At 41.9% G+C, this 17351-nt stretch overlaps 1 protein-coding gene across 1 annotated transcript in view; it reads right to left on the bottom strand.

The window, feature by feature from the left end:
• The window catches only part of nfasca (neurofascin homolog (chicken) a), a 114143-nt gene that overhangs the window by 8903 nt on the left and 87889 nt on the right, over window positions 1–17351 (bottom strand). Inside the window, 6 exon segments of the mRNA XM_022210803.2 lie at window positions 1934–1945; window positions 10170–10187; window positions 11806–11875; window positions 12591–12626; window positions 13859–13987; window positions 15607–15756. Of these exon segments, the coding sequence (XP_022066495.2) occupies window positions 1934–1945; window positions 10170–10187; window positions 11806–11875; window positions 12591–12626; window positions 13859–13987; window positions 15607–15756 (415 nt within the window).

The following is a 17351-nucleotide window of genomic DNA, read 5'->3' on the forward strand; positions in this document are numbered from 1 at the left end:
TATACTTTGTCTGTGTCACATATCCTGTCATGCATGTATCCAAATGTGTGTTGTGTTTTCCTTGCTTTCCCACCCCTCCCTCTTCTCCCATCCCTCCCCCTTGCCCTCCTCTGTCCTTCTCAACCCCCCCGGCCAGCAGGCAGATGGGTCCCCCCTATATAGAGCCGGGTTCTGCTCGAGGTTTCTTCCCTGTTAAAAGGGTGTTTTTCCTTGCCACTGTCGCCTTTGGGCTTGCTCTGGGGGTCAGGCATATGGGTTCTGTAAAGCGTCTTGAGACGAGTTGACTGTAATTGACGCTATATAAATAAAATTGAATTGAATTGAATTGAACCTGTGTGTAAGCAAGTCTCCGTATAAATGCACCTGCTCTGTGATAGTCTCAGGGTTCTGTTTAAAGTGCAGAGAGCATCATGAAGACCAAGGAACACACCAGGCAGGTCCCAGATACTGTTGCGGAGAAGTTTAAAGCCGGATTTGGATACAAAAAGATTTCCCAAGCTTTAAACATCTCAAGGAGCACTGTGCAAGCAATCATATTGAAATGGAAGGAGTATCAGACCACTGCAAATCTACCAAGACCCGGCCGTCCCTCTAAACTTTCACCTCCAACAAGGAGAAGACTGATCAGAGATGCAGCCAAGAGGCCCATGATCACTCTGGATGAACTGCAGAGATCTACAGCTGAGGTGGGAGAGTCTGTCCATAGGACAACAATCAGTCGTACACTGCACAAATCTGGCCTTTATGGAAGAGTGGCAAGAAGAAAGCCATTTCTCAAAGATATCCAGAAAAAGTCTGGTTTGAAGTTTGCCACAAGCCACCTGGGAGACACACCAAACATGTGGAAGAAGGTGCTCTGGTCAGATGAAACCAAAATCCAACTTTTTGGCCACAATGCAAAACCATATGTTTGGCGTAAAAGCAACACAGCTCATCACCCTGAACACACCATCCCCACTGTCAAACATGGTGGTGGCAGCCTCATGGTTTGGGCCTGCTTTTCTTCAGCAGGGACAGGGAAGATGGTTAAAACTGATGGGAAGATGAAGGGAGCCAAATACAGGACCATTCTGGAAGAAAACCTGTTGGAGTCTGCAAAAGACCTGAGACTGGGACGGAGATTTATCTTCCAACAGGACAATGACCCAAAACATAAAGCCAAATCTACAATGGAATGGTTCACAAATAAACGTATCCAGGTGTTAGAATGGCCAAGTCAAAGTCCAGACCTGAATCCAATGGAGAATCTGTGGGCAGAGCTGAAGACTGCTGTTCACAAACGCTCTCCATCCAACCTCACTGAGCTCCAGCTGTTTTGCAAGGAAGAATGGGCAAGAATTTCAGTCTCTGGATGTGCAAAACTGATAGAGACATACCCCAAGCGACTTGCAGCTGTAATTGCAGCAAAGGTGGTGCTACAAAGTATTAATGCAAGGGGGCCCAATAATATTGCACGCCCCACTTTTCAGGTTTTTATTTGTTAAAAAAGTTTAAAATATCCAATAAATTTCGTTCCACTTCACGATTGTGTCCCACTTGTTGTTGATTCTTGACAAAAAATTAGAATTTTATATCTTACTCTTGTCATAACTACTGCAGCCATTAGAGGGTGGTGTCATATTTGCATCTGTTTTTTGAAGCATTTGCGGAAATGCTGCATCTAGCAACAGCGTAGTAAAATGTAACTTTGCATCGCAGTAAACTCCTTGAGGTGGTTTATGGAAAGACTTGATGCTCTGAAATTACAGCAATTAAGTCTCATAATTATTTTAATTTTAAATCCAATGTGCTGGTGTAGCGAGCTAACAAAGCAAAAAATCAAAATAAAAACATGATAAAAATGCACTGCAGTAAACAACAGAACATTTGCTTTTCCGAAAGCAGGATTAAGAGGACCCAGGTGGTGTTACAGGAGACTCATCGTCCTTCATACCTTTCAAGAGATCTTTAGGCCAATGAAGAAAAGAAATCCACACAGAGACAGAGGACACGGACATAAGGTGGGGTGGGTAAAACAGAAAGACAGTCATGAGACAGATGGATAACCAGACATTCAAAACAGACACTGAAAGGCAAATCTAGATATGTCATTGTAGGAGATCAGGCTCAACACTGACATTTCTTTGGTAATTATATAAACAATCAAAGCATAATCCTAATGACACAAAACAAAGCAGGAGGTTGACTTTTTAATAAAATAAATGTTCATTCTGTGGGTAAGCTAACTAAAGAACTTGTAATAACTTGGGTCTTGTTGTTTTAGGTGTGGTATTGTTTCTATCATGTCTAAGAACATCAAGCTGCTGAGAAATGGGAGCAAAGAAACTGCAACACTCAGACAATCAGACAGGTTCTAACAGCCCAGGATCCTAATTACTACACACTGGATGATGTCCACATCTCTGGAGTTTCATGTTCAGGACTGAAGTTCTTGTCCCACAGTAGGGTTGGGTTGTAAGCCAACCAACAGTTCATAGAGTTTATCCAAGCCATTTTATGTGGGAGTAAAACTGATGAGAAACTGATCTCACCAATAAGCCAAACATTCTGACCACTCACCAACATCAGTACCTCTGGTTGTCTCAGAACAGTCTAAGCTGTGGGACACACCAGCTAGTGAACAGGCAGCTCTCAAAGACTCTGTGTCAGATGTCAGGGTGTGTAAAGAGCCTCTTTCACAGGGGCCAAATCACAGAAGTTTCTGGGCTTTTCTTGGTCAGCAGTAGTGAGAAACAAGGGACAGTGATCTTAGGAGCAACAAATGCCAAACAAGTGCCACCTGTTTGAAGTTGAGCTTGAACAAGTGTGCTCTGTGGCAGTCCAACCTCAACTTACAGAGCTGACAGGATCTTGTTTTGGTATCTGATGCCACAGCTCACCTTCAGTAGGCTTTTAGAGTTCATGACTTCATGGGTCAGAGCTGGTTTTGTCATCGGAAGAAATGGTCATAATGTTCTGGTAGTAGATCCTTCATTTCACAGCAAAAGTGTGTCCACAATTACAATGTGCCCAGCAAGTATGGGAGGCATGTTCATAACCTATATGATTGTTTGAGTTTGCATTTTGCGATGTCTGATTTTTGGAAGCATCGTTGCCACATTCATGACACAACAATTAACTTGACCAACTATGAAATTAAAGGCCCAGGTTGTAATAAAATGGATTTAATCTTTGACAACTTCACCACACATTGTGTTTTATGTGGGCTGACTAGTAAACTGTTCTTTCTTAAATAGCAAATGATGTCCTGTCATCTGAAAGAAGACAGAATGTAAAACAAGAAGAAAACAGGACAGACTATACACAGGGAAAGTCTTTCGTGTAACAGTTGATAAGTTTTTACTTTTTAATGAAGCATTCTCTACTTCCAAGATTCCAAGGTCATTACTTGTCGGGACAGTTTATTGGAAGTGTTTGTTCTGTTTTTTGTCCTCCAAACATTCTCCAGTTGTTTGTTGGCTAAGTCATTTCCTTAAGGGTGTGAAATAGTGCCAAACATAGATTACCCTGGCCCCCTGCCCTCACTACAACCCAGATTGATCTCCCTTGCCATGTCTCACCCGGTGCACCTGGTGGCGGATGCTTTTTATATGTCATCCAGCGATAGAAAAACAATGCAATTCATCTCTTGAAGGGTAAAAAACATGTTAGTGCCTTGGCTGGTATGAAAATGTGCCTCCCACACTGTCCTCTCTGGGATCACTACCTGTCCTTGTCCTGTTGAGGAGCTGATCTGTAAAGAACCTGAAGTGGTTATAGGGATGGATGCATGTTTGCTCTTATTTTTCAAGAAGAAGTGTGAGAGCTTTGGGTACTGACTGATTCATATGCAACTCCGGGTAAATGCAACACTGCCGTATTACATTAGGAGAAATGGAGTTGTGGAACTGTGGCTTCAATATTGAGCTCCATTAAAGGTAGCTTCAGACCACACAATAAAAGAAGAAATGAAGCTTTTGACTGTCTCAGAGTGTTATGGTCTGTGTGTTTTCAATGAGGTTTGAATGCCAATGTGCTCTTTCGATGCAACTCCAACACTAATGGATAACCAAATGCGCAAATTAATTTACAGTGCTAAACAAATTCAGACAACCACCATTCTTCTCCAGCTGGAAAGATACAGAAACTCACAGACAAGGATTCCTGAAGTCATTGCTCCACAAGATTCGCAAGGTTTTTGCCACCACTGTCCTAAATGAACAGTATTACTGATTACCAAACATTTTTTAGGTTTCTGGAATGGTTTATCCTCCAGTATGTCCAAGATCTTTAATCAAAATAACATCTTTAATACTAAAATATAATTGTTGTTGCTATCTGTGTGTTTTCAAATTCACTGTTTTACAAAAAAGCAGAAACAAATAGTAAAGCACATTATTAGTTTTGATTGAGACGCCAATATACAGCTATCTGCTTGCATTCCTGAACAGAAAATTGTGTTATAATGGTTGTCTGTTGTTCTTCTTCTCAAATTTGGGAATAAAAATGTGAATCTCCACTCCTCTTCAAAATGGTGAAGCATAGAGAACTCACTGAGAAAGACTGAGTCTGAATTAAAGCTCTCCATGATGCTGGATGGTCTTTGAGACATAAAGTGTTCTCACAGTGTGGTCAGTGTCATGGACTGGATTGCAGAGACTGGGACAAAATGTGCCAAGAAAGAGGCCGAAAACAAACTCTATCTGAAGCAGATGTCAGGTACCTCAAGATTTGAAGTCCTAGAGACAGAAGGACAACCACTGCTGATCTTCAGCCAGAGATTAATGCTTCTAGATCAGAATCTGAGAAAGTCTACAGATTGACCATCAGCAGACGACTGAAGGAACAAGACTTAAAAGAAGAACAGCTGCTAAGAAGACATTATTGAGGCTTCAAACATCCAAGAACGCCTAAAATTTGCCAGGGAGCACAAACACTGGACTGTAGATGACTGGAAGAAGGTAGTCTGGATGGATGAGTCCAAGTCTGAACTCTTCTTTCAGCATCGTCGTGATTTTGTCCACAGAAAAGCTGGAGAACGTTTTCATGCTCGATGCATTACACCCACAGTGAATCACAGTGGAGATTCCATTATGCTATGGGGTTCCATTTGTGGAAACGACATGGACAAATTAGTTCAAATGGATGGTATCATGAACAAGTTCTACCAAAACATCTTGGTGCATCATGGGATCCCTTCTGGATCGAAGCTGATTGGTGGTGAGTTCATCTACCAAGAAGACAAGGACCCCAAGCAGAAAGTCCTGGAACTGATGGACCAGCCAAGCCAATGTCCAGACTTGAATCCTACTGAACAGATCTGGGATTTATTGAATTCAAAAATAGATCGCACAAAAGTTTCATTCAAAACAAATCTCTGGGAACATCGAGAAACTATCTGGAACTCAACAACAAAAGAGACTGTTGAAAAGTTCTTAAAAACAACGACCGCAAGAATGAAGCTGTTATCAGGACCACAGGAGGTCATAGAAAATACTAAGATTTTTGGTGAATATGTGTGAATAAGGACTATTTAGTTGGTCCAGTTTGTTATCTGCCTAATAACAGAAAGATTTCTAAAATATTTGTATTTCCTTATTTTTATGATACGTGGTCAAATAAATTCGTGAAGCACCATATCTATCTATCTATATATGTATATATATATATATATATATATATATCCCCCTCTGGGTCTTGGCCTTGATGTGGCGAGGGGGCTTGTGCGTTCCAGTGATCCTGGAGAGCGATACCGTCTGGAGCTCGCTCCTGGTAGGGTCACCATTGGCAGGACGGTCTCCAGGTAGGTTCCAGACAAACAAAGACCCCAGTGTGTCGGTACGCTGTGAGGTGGCAGCCCCACCAAACGACTATCCTGCGGAGGGCTAACAACCCACCCAGGAGAAACCCCCCTTTTGTTACGAAACCGATCAGAAAAAGAAGCCGGACTGCCCAACATGGTAACAGACCCCAGCCTGCCCCTGACCAACGAGTACGGATCAACCTTCGTCTCAGGACCCGTATCGCCACCTGGAACGTCCAGACCCTCCTTCGCCCAGGAGCCGCCACCCTGCTATCCCGAGAGCTCTGCCGTTATAACATCACACTGGCAGGGCTCTGTTAAGTTAGATGGCAGGGAAGTGGTGAAATAACAGCTGGCGACCACAGTTACAGTGCCTTGTGAAAGTATTCAGCCCCCTTGAACTTTTCAACCTTTCGCCACATTTCAGGCTCCAAACATAAAGATATAAAAATTTAATTTTTGGTCAAGAATCAACAAAAATTGGGACACAATCGTGAAGTGGAATGAAATTTATTCGATATTTTATACTTTTTTAACAAATGAAAAACAGAAAAGTGGGGTGTGCAATATTATTCGGCCCCTTTACTTTCAGTGAAGCAAACTCACTCCAGAAGTTCAGTGAGGATCTCTGAATGATCCAATGTTGTCCTAAATGACTGATGATGATAAATAGAATCCACCTGTGTGTAATCAAGTCTCCGTATAAATGCACCTGCTCTGTGATAGTCTCAGGGTTCTGTTTAAAGTGCAGAGAGCATCATGAAGACCAAGGAACACACCAGGCAGGTCCCAGATACTGTTGCGGAGAAGTTTAAAGCCGGATTTGGATACAAAAAGATTTCCCAAGCTTTAAACATCTCAAGGAGCACTGTGCAAGCAATCATATTGAAATGGAAGGAGCATCAGACCACTGCAAATCTACCAAGACCCGGCCGTCCCTCTAAACTTTCACCTCCAACAAGGAGAAGACTGATCAGAGATGCAGCCAAGAGGCCCATGATCACTCTGGATGAACTGCAGAGATCTACAGCTGAGGTGGGAGAGTCTGTCCATAGGACAACAATCAGTCGTACACTGCACAAATCTGGCCTTTATGGAAGAGTGGCAAGAAGAAAGCCATTTCTCAAAGATATCCAGAAAAAGTCTGGTTTGAAGTTTGCCACAAGCCACCTGGGAGACACACCAAACATGTGGAAGAAGGTGCTCTGGTCAGATGAAACCAAAATCCAACTTTTTGGCCACAATGCAAAACCATATGTTTGGCGTAAAAGCAACACAGCTCATCACCCTGAACACACCATCCCCACTGTCAAACATGGTGGTGGCAGCCTCATGGTTTGGGCCTGCTTTTCTTCAGCAGGGACAGGGAAGATGGTTAAAACTGATGGGAAGATGAAGGGAGCCAAATACAGGACCATTCTGGAAGAAAACCTGTTGGAGTCTGCAAAAGACCTGAGACTGGGACGGAGATTTATCTTCCAACAGGACAATGATCCAAAACATAAAGCCAAATCTACAATGGAATGGTTCACAAATAAACGTATCCAGGTGTTAGAATGGCCAAGTCAAAGTCCAGACCTGAATCCAATGGAGAATCTGTGGGCAGAGCTGAAGACTGCTGTTCACAAACGCTCTCCATCCAACCTCACTGAGCTCCAGCTGTTTTGCAAGGAAGAATGGGCAAGAATTTCAGTCTCTGGATGTGCAAAACTGATAGAGACATACCCCAAGCGACTTACAGCTGTAATTGCAGCAAAAGGTGGTGCTACAAAGTATTAATGCAAGGGGGCCGAATAATATTGCACGCCCCACTTTTCAGGTTTTTATTTGTTAAAAAAGTTTAAAATATCCAATAAATTTCGTTCCACTTCACGATTGTGTCCCACTTGTTGTTGATTCTTGACAAAAAATTAGAATTTTATATTTTAATGTTTGGAGCCTGAAATGTGGCGAAAGATTGAAAAGTTCAAGGGGGCCGAATACTTTCACAAGGCACTGTATATATATATATATATATATATATATATATATATGTATATATATATATACATACACACACACACTGCTCAAAAAATTAAAGGAATACTTTTTAATCTAAGTACTGCATCAAGTCAGCCAAACATGTGGGATACTGATCTGGTCAGTAAGTAACTGAGGGGCTTTTTAGTCAGTTTCAGCTGCTTTGGTGTTCATAAAATTAACAACAGATGCACTAGAGGGGTAACAATGAGACAACCCCCAAAACAGGAATGAGTTTACAGGTGAAGGACACTGACATTTTTTTCCTTCCTAATGTTTTCTGACTGTTTTTCACTAGTTTTGCATTTGGCTAGGGTCAGAGTCACTTCTGGTAGCATGAGGCGATACCTGGACCCTACAGAGGTTCCACAGACAGTCCAACTCCTCCAGGATGAAACATCAATGCGTGCCATTACCAGAAGGTTTGCTGTGTCTCCCAGCACATTCTCAAGAGCATGGAGGAGATTCCAGGAGACAGGCAGTTAGTCTGGGAGAGCTGGACAGGACTGTAGAAGGTCCTCAACCCATCAACAGGACAGCTATCTGCTCCTTTGTGCAAGGAGGAACAGGATGAGCACTGCAATAGCTCTACAAAATGACCTCCAGCAGACCACTGGTGTGAATGTCTCTGATCAAACAATCAGAAAGAGATTTAATGAGGGTAGTCTGAGGGCCCAGCGTCCTCTAGTGCCCGCTGTGCTCGCTGACCGGCACCGTGGACCTCGGCTGGCATTTGCCATAGAACACAGGAACTGGTAGGTCCACCACTGGTGCCCTGTGCTTTTCACAGATGAGAGCAGGTTCACCCTGAGCACATGTGACAGACATGAAAGGGTCTGGAGAAGCCGTGGAGAACGTTATGCTGCCTGTAACATTGTTCAGCATGACCGGTTTGGTGGTGGGTCAGTGATGGTGTGGGGAGGCATATCCATGGAGGGACACACAGACCTCTACAGGCTGGACAATGGCATTCTGACTGCCTTTAGGTATCAGGATGAAATCCTTTGACCCATTGTCAGACCCTACATTGGTGCAGTGGTCCTGAATTCCTTCTGGTGCACGACAAAGCCCAGTCTTATGTGGTAAGAGAACTCATGCAGTTCCTGGAGGATGAAGGAACTGATACCATTAGCTGGCCCCCACGCTCACCTGACCTGAATCCAATAGAACATCTTTGGAACATTATGTTTTGTTCCATCCGACACCATCAGGTTGCTCCTCAGACTGTCCAGGAGCTCAGCGATGCCCTGGTCCAGTTCTGGGAGGAGATACCCCAGGACACCATCCATCGTCTCATTCAGAGCTTGTCCTGACATCGTCAGTCATGCATACAAGCACATGGAGGCCATACAAACTACTGAATACCATTTTGAGTTGCTGCCAAGGAATTTCAGAAAATGGACCAGCCTGCCACATCAGTTTTTCACTTTGATTTTGGAGTGTCTTGAATTTAGCCCTCCTGGGGGGTTGATCATTTTCATTTCCATCAAACAATGTGACATCTTTTCATTCCTAACACATTATCCAGTCCATATCAATGTAAATATCCAGTTCGTTTTCCCCCCACATTGAAATATGATGTTTTTTAAAAGTGTTCCCTTAATTTTTTGAGCAGTGTAAATATATATATATATATCAGTGTGTGTGTGTGTGTGTGTGATTATGGTGAAATGTGGTGTTGCAGACATCAACTGTGGCAGGAACTATCAGAGTATTTAGCACTCTGGGAGGTGTCTGTCTGTCTGTCTGTCTGTCTGTCTGTCTGTCTGTCTGCAGGCTTTGTTAAAACTATAGCTTCACAAAAACGAAGATTAACTCTTAAAGCTTCACGTTTGTAACAGAAATCCAAATATAGGTCCAGTTGTTGGTGTGTTTTGACCTGTAATTTTCAAGTAATCAAGTACTAATAAATCAGTCAGTTTTACAATCAAACTAAAAACACAAAACGCTTTTTTTTAAATCAACCTCACTGATCATACAGTCACTGCTGACATGGACAGTATTTGGTTACAGTTGGTATTTGAATCGACTGTTTAACAGTCTTAAGGAACCACAGCTTGTCTTGTTGTCTTGTGCATTTTCTGCTCTTTAGGCCTAATACAGCTGCTATGGCGTTTAACTATCTTCTATGATGTCATAGCTCTAATAGTGCATTAAGCTGGACTGACATTGCTGACATCATGAATGAAAAGTGTTCACTCTTTGCAGACTGACCAAAGAGCCAACGATGCAGGCTGACTGTCTGGTTTGTTCCCCTCAAACAAACTTCACCTTATCCAGCCCCATTCTGCCCTCCCCACCTCAGAGGAAACATTGCTGCCCCCGACATGCGCAGGCTATGAGAGATTCCGTGCCGAAACCAAGGTACCTGTTCTCGTTTTCATTCCTGTCAGGGACAGATGACCCATTTCAGCGTGAGGGAGAGAGAGGGACGAGATGTGAGGAAACATTGGAGACAGCGAGGAAGAGGCGGTGCAGAGAAAGAGAAAGGAAAGAGGACAAGCTCCACATGATACGAGCACGTAAATCCTTTCTTTCACACACACACACACACACACACACACACACACACACACACACACACACACACACACACACACACACACACACACACACACACACACACACACACACACACACACACAGCAGAGAGGAGCTGACAGGTTAGATGGAGTCAGGGCTAGAATCAGAGAACAGCAGTGACCTTGACTGTAAGAGAGGGGTTGATGTTAGACTCACTGCTGATTAATAAACAAAGCGACAGATAAATCACACAGTGTTAAACACAACGGAACACTCTGGTGATAATAAATGCTGCCCCCACCTCTGTTAAAATTACCCTTCAAATGTTAATGCCATCAGAGGCCTTGCTGTGTCAAACACTGCAGTTTTATGTAAAAGCACAGCTATCTAATTTTTAAGTGCTGTATTTACATGTTTTCCTTAATGATAGTCTTTGCTGTTATATGTATTAATATGCAGCCATTTATATTTCCAAGGTTAGTAATGAAACTCAGAGGTGTTTTCTCATGCTAAAATGTGCGCAATTAAAGCGAAAAAGTTACTTTTATAAGACTGAGTTATGTCTATTTAAAAAGCAGGTTAAATTCAGCATGTTTTTAGTCAAAGTAGGCTGCAGACAGAATTCAGACTCATTCTCCATAAAGAAGAAAGAGGTCACAGTGATCAGTGGGACCTGAAAGGAGCAGAAAAGACATCACTTACCAACACATCCTGCTCTAGACTTTACACGCTGCATTTTCATGTAGACAAATGCCATCTTATAGTAAGTAAATGTTTTCTAAAAGTCCACTGCAGTATCTGCTCCCTGAACAAGCAGGTTTAAGAACTGATGTCCAGATTCAGTAGAACGTTACATGAAGACACTAGTCCGGTGCTACACAAAATGTCTTATCTTCATATTGTTTTGTTTTCCTGCTGTCCACAGAAATAGCAGAAGAGTGTTTTTTGTGTTCTGACATTGGGTTGTAAAAGGTTACATCTTTCTTGTGTTTGTCTTTGTGATCTATTTATATAATTTTATAATCACTTTTGTCATTTCAGTTCAGCCAGTTACACAACACAGCTGTAATCAACAAAGATCTATTTCATTGTCCATATGAGACACATGATAGAAACATCATCGCATAGCCATAACTGAAAGATGTGTCCAAAGCAGCACTTCAAGAGCTCCTTTTAGAGCAACATTATTCCTACAGCTTCAATACACAATATTAGTCTCCTCAGGGCTCCTCATGTAGAAGGGTCAAGACTCTGCAGCAATATTAAGAGAAACCCAACAATTCTCTGAGGATCAGCGCATGAAACGGACCTTCAGATGTATCTATAGAGCCTTCTGGAAAAGCCAGTGAAAGCTGAAGTTACGTAAATACTGCTTCCATTTGCTGCTTATTCCCTGAACCCCTCCAGAAAGTGTCTCCAGCGTTCTAACTCGGTGTTGGTCATACAGTAGACATGCCAGCAGGCTGTTTTTTTCTACTTACTGGTAATCAAAGGATCCATCCTGGTCTTTCTGGTCCACTGGGTCCAAGGGGAGATCTTTTTTGTCACGCACTGACAACACAAGGACAGTAGAGACATTTTCAGTATCTTGCTGTGAGCTCCACTGTTATTATTGTTAGATTTGACAGACAAAAATATCCACAGGTTAGGAGGTTTCTGGACTTAATCTGAAAATGGAAACCTTTAGTTAGTTCTCATATGTTGATTTAGTGTTCTCCAAGCTAACACTGTGTCCCAGTTCCATACTTATACCCTAATGGAGGACTTTACAAAGTGCAGATCTCTGCCCATATCTGGATCAAACAGCAATCAGTCCAGAACCAGCATTTTCTATTTTTGAATATATTTTTTGTCATCCAAAGAATTGTACAATAAATACACAGATCATCATGATAGATAGCAAAATAATGGACATTTTACAAGATGTTTACTCAGAGTCATCAATTCAACTGCTAGCATTTGAAAACAAAAAAAAACTTATTTCAATAGCTTATGATTTCTTTTCAGTTCTCTGATCTGCTTCTTCAGTAGTCCTGGTATTATCTGGTATACTGTAGGATGCATCTGGAACACAGTGCACTTTTAAATAGATGTTCACATCTGTTTGAGTTAAAGTTGTATAATATTGGTTTAGGCTTAGAAGGTGCATCAGTACTGAATGTAAGCTCCTCTCATTAGTCTGTTCCTGTCCATCATTGTTCTGTTATAGTCGTTAGATGACTTAGTTCCTCGCTGGCAGTTAGTTCTGAACTTGGACTGCACCTACCCAGACCCATGGCCAAACCAGTCACGAAACCACCACCTAGACATTATAGAAACTGTAAAACATGACCACAACTCTGATTTCTGTTCTTCTAAGTCATTACATTATGACACACTTTAGGTGAGGATAAATGTTGTATCGCTGCTTTTAATTTTTCACTGAACAAAAAAAGGTCACATTTTAAAAATGTATGTTATAAATTGTTTAAGAGCAAAAAAAAAAAAAAAGAGTGAAACATTGAAAAAAACAACCAAATGCCCACATTTTAGATTCTGATGTGTCAAATACCCAACTTGCGACTCCACCAAGGAATGCAGCAGAATTAGGTGATGATCTGCGTTGGTCTGTCTGTCTGTCTGTCTGTCTGTCTGTCTGTCTGTCAGCAACATTACTCTAAAACAAACTAATGAATTTGGATGAAATCTTCAGGGAAATGACACAAGGACCAAGTGATTAGATTTAGGCAGTGATGCAGCTTATAGTCTGGATCCATGGATTTGTTAAAGATTTCTGTATCATTGCCAGATAGCAGCACGGTGCCACTGTAACCATGACAACAAGTGAACACTACATCAGCTGATTGCTGATGATCACATGATTGTGATCCTACTACAAATCCACTGCTGAGGACTTATCAGGACTTCTCCTACAATGACTGAGCAGCCTTGGCAGAGTACTGCTCTCTGAGGGCTTTTCTTCTTGTGTCAGTGCCTGATGACCTGTAGTTTTATTTTCTATGGCAGTTGCTTAAACAATATACAAAACTGAACATTGACGAAGATTTTTATTTCCATATTTTTTTGCTGTATTGGCAATGACAAACAAAAGTTTAAATCTGAGCTAAAAGTAAAAGTTGTTGCAGAAAATTGAATCCCATCATTGCGGCACTCTGCCATCGATATTCATAATTCTGTGAATAGAATGGGATGCTTTGTTACTGATTACTGTGGCAAATTATTTGTCAATAAAAAAATTCAAGTACTTAGAGGAATTTGGCATACTGAACTTTGTCATCAGCAGAAAAGACTGGGGTAGGAGTTAAAAAGACTTATTCTTCATCCTACTCCTGTTCTTGTACATGGGATGTGCGTATTCTGTGCTTTATAAATTGTATCCATTTGTTGATTTTTTTTTAACGCATTACCATGGAAAAGAATAAATGAAATGAAATGAAATGAAATGAAAAAAAAAGTATTTATGGTTGTTTTAAGTTAAAACATCAGTTTACTGTGGAAAAACCTTTTCTGGAACTGGGGTCTCTATAGCCTTACCTGGGTATTTGCCTCCTCGACTCCTCTTGATGAAGCACACGATGAGTAAGATCAGGATGATGAGGGCGATGGCACACATCAAGCCAATGAACCAGCCCTGAGTGGCGATGTCTACGTGGTCTATGTAGGCTGAGGACAGATACAGAACACACACAGGGAAGGGCACAAGAGACAGAAGAGTGGAAAAGCTGTGAGTGATTTCTGGACCACCGTGAATCAGATCCAACACACCAGACAATCTGTCCTCATCCCAGAGATGTCCACCGAACCAACATCTCATTATCCCACTTCATACGCCAGCTGAAATAAATAGTGTTAAAAAATATAGCACTTTCCAAGCAGAACAGTGTTGTGAGTGTGGAAGTCCCAATAGCTGAGGGTTTTAGCTCCTATAGCCGTGGCCACATTAAGGGCCATTGCTTTTTTTTTAAGTTATTTTTTTGGCCTTTATTATATATCGAACAGTGGAGAGAGAGACAGGAAACATGGGTAGAAGAATTGGGGAAAGACCTGCAGTAAAGGGCCATGGGCTGGATTGGAACCCATGGCCACTGCGTTGAGGACAACAGCCCCTGTTTATAGGACAACAGCCCCTGTTGCTGGGACTATAGCTCTTGTTTATGGGACTATAGACCCTATTTATGGGACTATAGACCCTATTTATGGGACTATAGACCCTGTTAATGGGACTATAGCTCTTGTTTCTGGGTTGCCCACTCAGCCACCTGAGCTATCCGGGCAACCCACAGCCAACGCTTTAGGTGTATGACAAGTTAACTTTTTCTATTATATGCACTAAATGTTTTGTCAATAAAATCATTCAGTAGATTTACCATGACCAGCTGTTGCCTCTGAACCATCACTACTTACCAAACTAAGAAAAAACGTGACCGGATTCGCTGCATTTGTTTCTGCCTGTCAACACATCGTACCCCGTATTGTACAGAAGGCTGCTGGCATCTCCTTTTTGCACATAAACAGTTGACTTGACCTTTGACATATTGTCATGTGGGATGAAAATTAATGATAGTAAAAAATCATGGCAGGGAATTCCAGCTGTCCTAATCAATAAACCCATAGAAAAGAAGATGGACACAACCTTAGCCACATTACGTTGAAGAACATCACTCAAACATGACTCAAAGAGCTCTGTTGCTTTATTAGAAGCCACTGAGTATAAGCACCCTTTGGCTAATTGAGAACTGCAAATCGTGTGACTGTTACTGAGACCATCTGGTCCTGATGAAGATTTGTTTCCACATAACAAAGCCAGGTTTGTCTTAGTCTAAAGTAAAAACTTTCTAAAATTTCATATGGCAGGTCCAGTTAGTGTTACAGTCATATACAGGAGCTAAATACCCAGTTAATGAAGCCGAATCAGTCAACGTTGTGCACCATCATTTATCATTTCATACATATCTTGTGCAGACACACTAAGAAGAGTTTCAACCAACCTATTTGCTCCACAGAAGAGAATGTGTCAGTTGGGAGAAAAACTACAGGAATGTTTGCAAGTTCCACTGAAAAAAGACAACCGAGCTGAAACTGGATGCATCCACATGTAGAGGGTGTCTTCGTGGGACTGAACAGAGTTTACTTTTGGAAGAACATGCAATGTATAAAAAATAAACCATGATAACTCACCCAGCATTGACTGAGCAACTGTAGATACTACTAGTGACACACGTGCACCCAGAGTAGCCCACCTGGCTGGAACCCTGGTTCCACCTGGCCAGGTGTGGTCTCACCTGGTTTGGTCTTAAAGCTGACAGATTTGCTGCTGACGCTGTTGAGCTCATGGGAGTAAACCCTCAGGTGGTATTCGGCGCCTGCGATCAGATCCGCCACTTTAATGGGGGGCTGTTGTTTCACCTGTACAATTTTCACCGTCTTGTCACCTTGGAAACACAAGAAAGGGGCCAATGACACTCCGGGGGGGGGGGGGGGGGGGTGGCTTCGTTCCACAGTAACAGCTGTGCTTTCTAGCAGAAGTCACAGCATCACAATGGTTGGTAGGGCGGCTGGTCTTTCTGGCTGATAGCAGGGTTGTTAAAGTAAATTGAGACTGATAACAATGCAGTGCCCGTCTCCAACAGAAAGATTCATTCAACTCTCTGCAGTATTGAAGCAGACGCATGAAGTAGTTTCAGATGTTCAGTCATTATACTCTATGAACAAGTTCAATTCAGCTGACACATTCTGGTTCATTTTCCTTTTTTTGATGACTCTGAGATTACATTCTCTCTCAATGGCATAATTTAGCAGAAACCTCATCAAAAATGGGGAATGAACAAAAATAGGAGTACAAGGAACAGGTGCTGCTTCAGGCAAAGCCTCAGATCCCCCACTATTAAACAGGCTCATGAACAGGCCTCTAAGCATGATGGTTCCACCTGGTAGGATGGAAATGGGCCATTGGGCCATCGCCCTCTTTGTTCAGGGGCCAGGATCGCAAAGCATTGTTTGTCTCAATTATTCACAAGCTCACACTTTTATCTGAAGTCAAAAGAGAAAACACTCAAAAACAGCCAGCATCTTTCTGGTGGAAGGATGTGTTTGCCATGACGTGGCCGAGCTATGAGCAGTGACAGGCAGCAAGAGGAGGTGGCTTCATGCACTATGCTTATCAACCATTTCACAGGGTTGGTATCATCAACAGAACTCATTCCAAAGCCATGCTATTCAGAGAGTCCTCAAACCAGCCAAAGAAAATGTACAATACAAAAGAAGGTGTGCCTTTCATTTTACAGAATACGTCAGGCAGTGCTGTGCGAAGGATGACATTAAGTACAACGCGGCGCACCAAACATTTTCAGGTTAGTGCACAAAAATGACTGCATGAAGGTCTTTAAAGCTTCTTATTGAAGTCTTTACTTTTAAGTCACTGGTCTTTATTGGATTAATGCCACGTGTATGCACTAGCACCCTATCCTAACCCCTCATGCTGCATTCCTATGCACTAGTTTTTGCACTGCGAGTTCCAATCTGCAGTATTTGCTGCTGTGGGACCAACAGTTGTGTGATTTATTGACCCTTCCTATGAATTTCACAACATATTGTAAAAAAGAGCATTAATGTGATGGGTTGAAACAATTACTGTCGACATTCTTCTGCATCAATGTCCTACTGTAATATCTGGAAACTAACTTTGGATTTTAAGATGGTTCAACATCAGGAAAAAAACATTTTGCTAAAAAGTAAAATGTCAGCAAATATCTTTACTGTGTAAACATAATTTCACAGTCCTCTTCCTCATGTCCTTACTGTATAGCACTGTAATACTCTAGATTCGTGTACGAGGAGAACAAGATAAATTATCAAATAATAGTGACAGTCTGAATTAACAGTAGAGTCAAAACTGTGGAATTACTTGCATTTAGTAGCTCCTATGAAAAATACAGGATAATGTACATTTCCACAGCACAAGTTCCAGGCAATTCCAAACTTATTTTTTTTAAACCTCACTCTGTCTACAAATGATCTTTTGTGCAGG

The sequence above is a fragment of the Acanthochromis polyacanthus genome, chromosome 5, assembly GCF_021347895.1.
Source record: "Acanthochromis polyacanthus isolate Apoly-LR-REF ecotype Palm Island chromosome 5, KAUST_Apoly_ChrSc, whole genome shotgun sequence".
NCBI lineage: Eukaryota > Metazoa > Chordata > Actinopteri > Pomacentridae > Acanthochromis > Acanthochromis polyacanthus.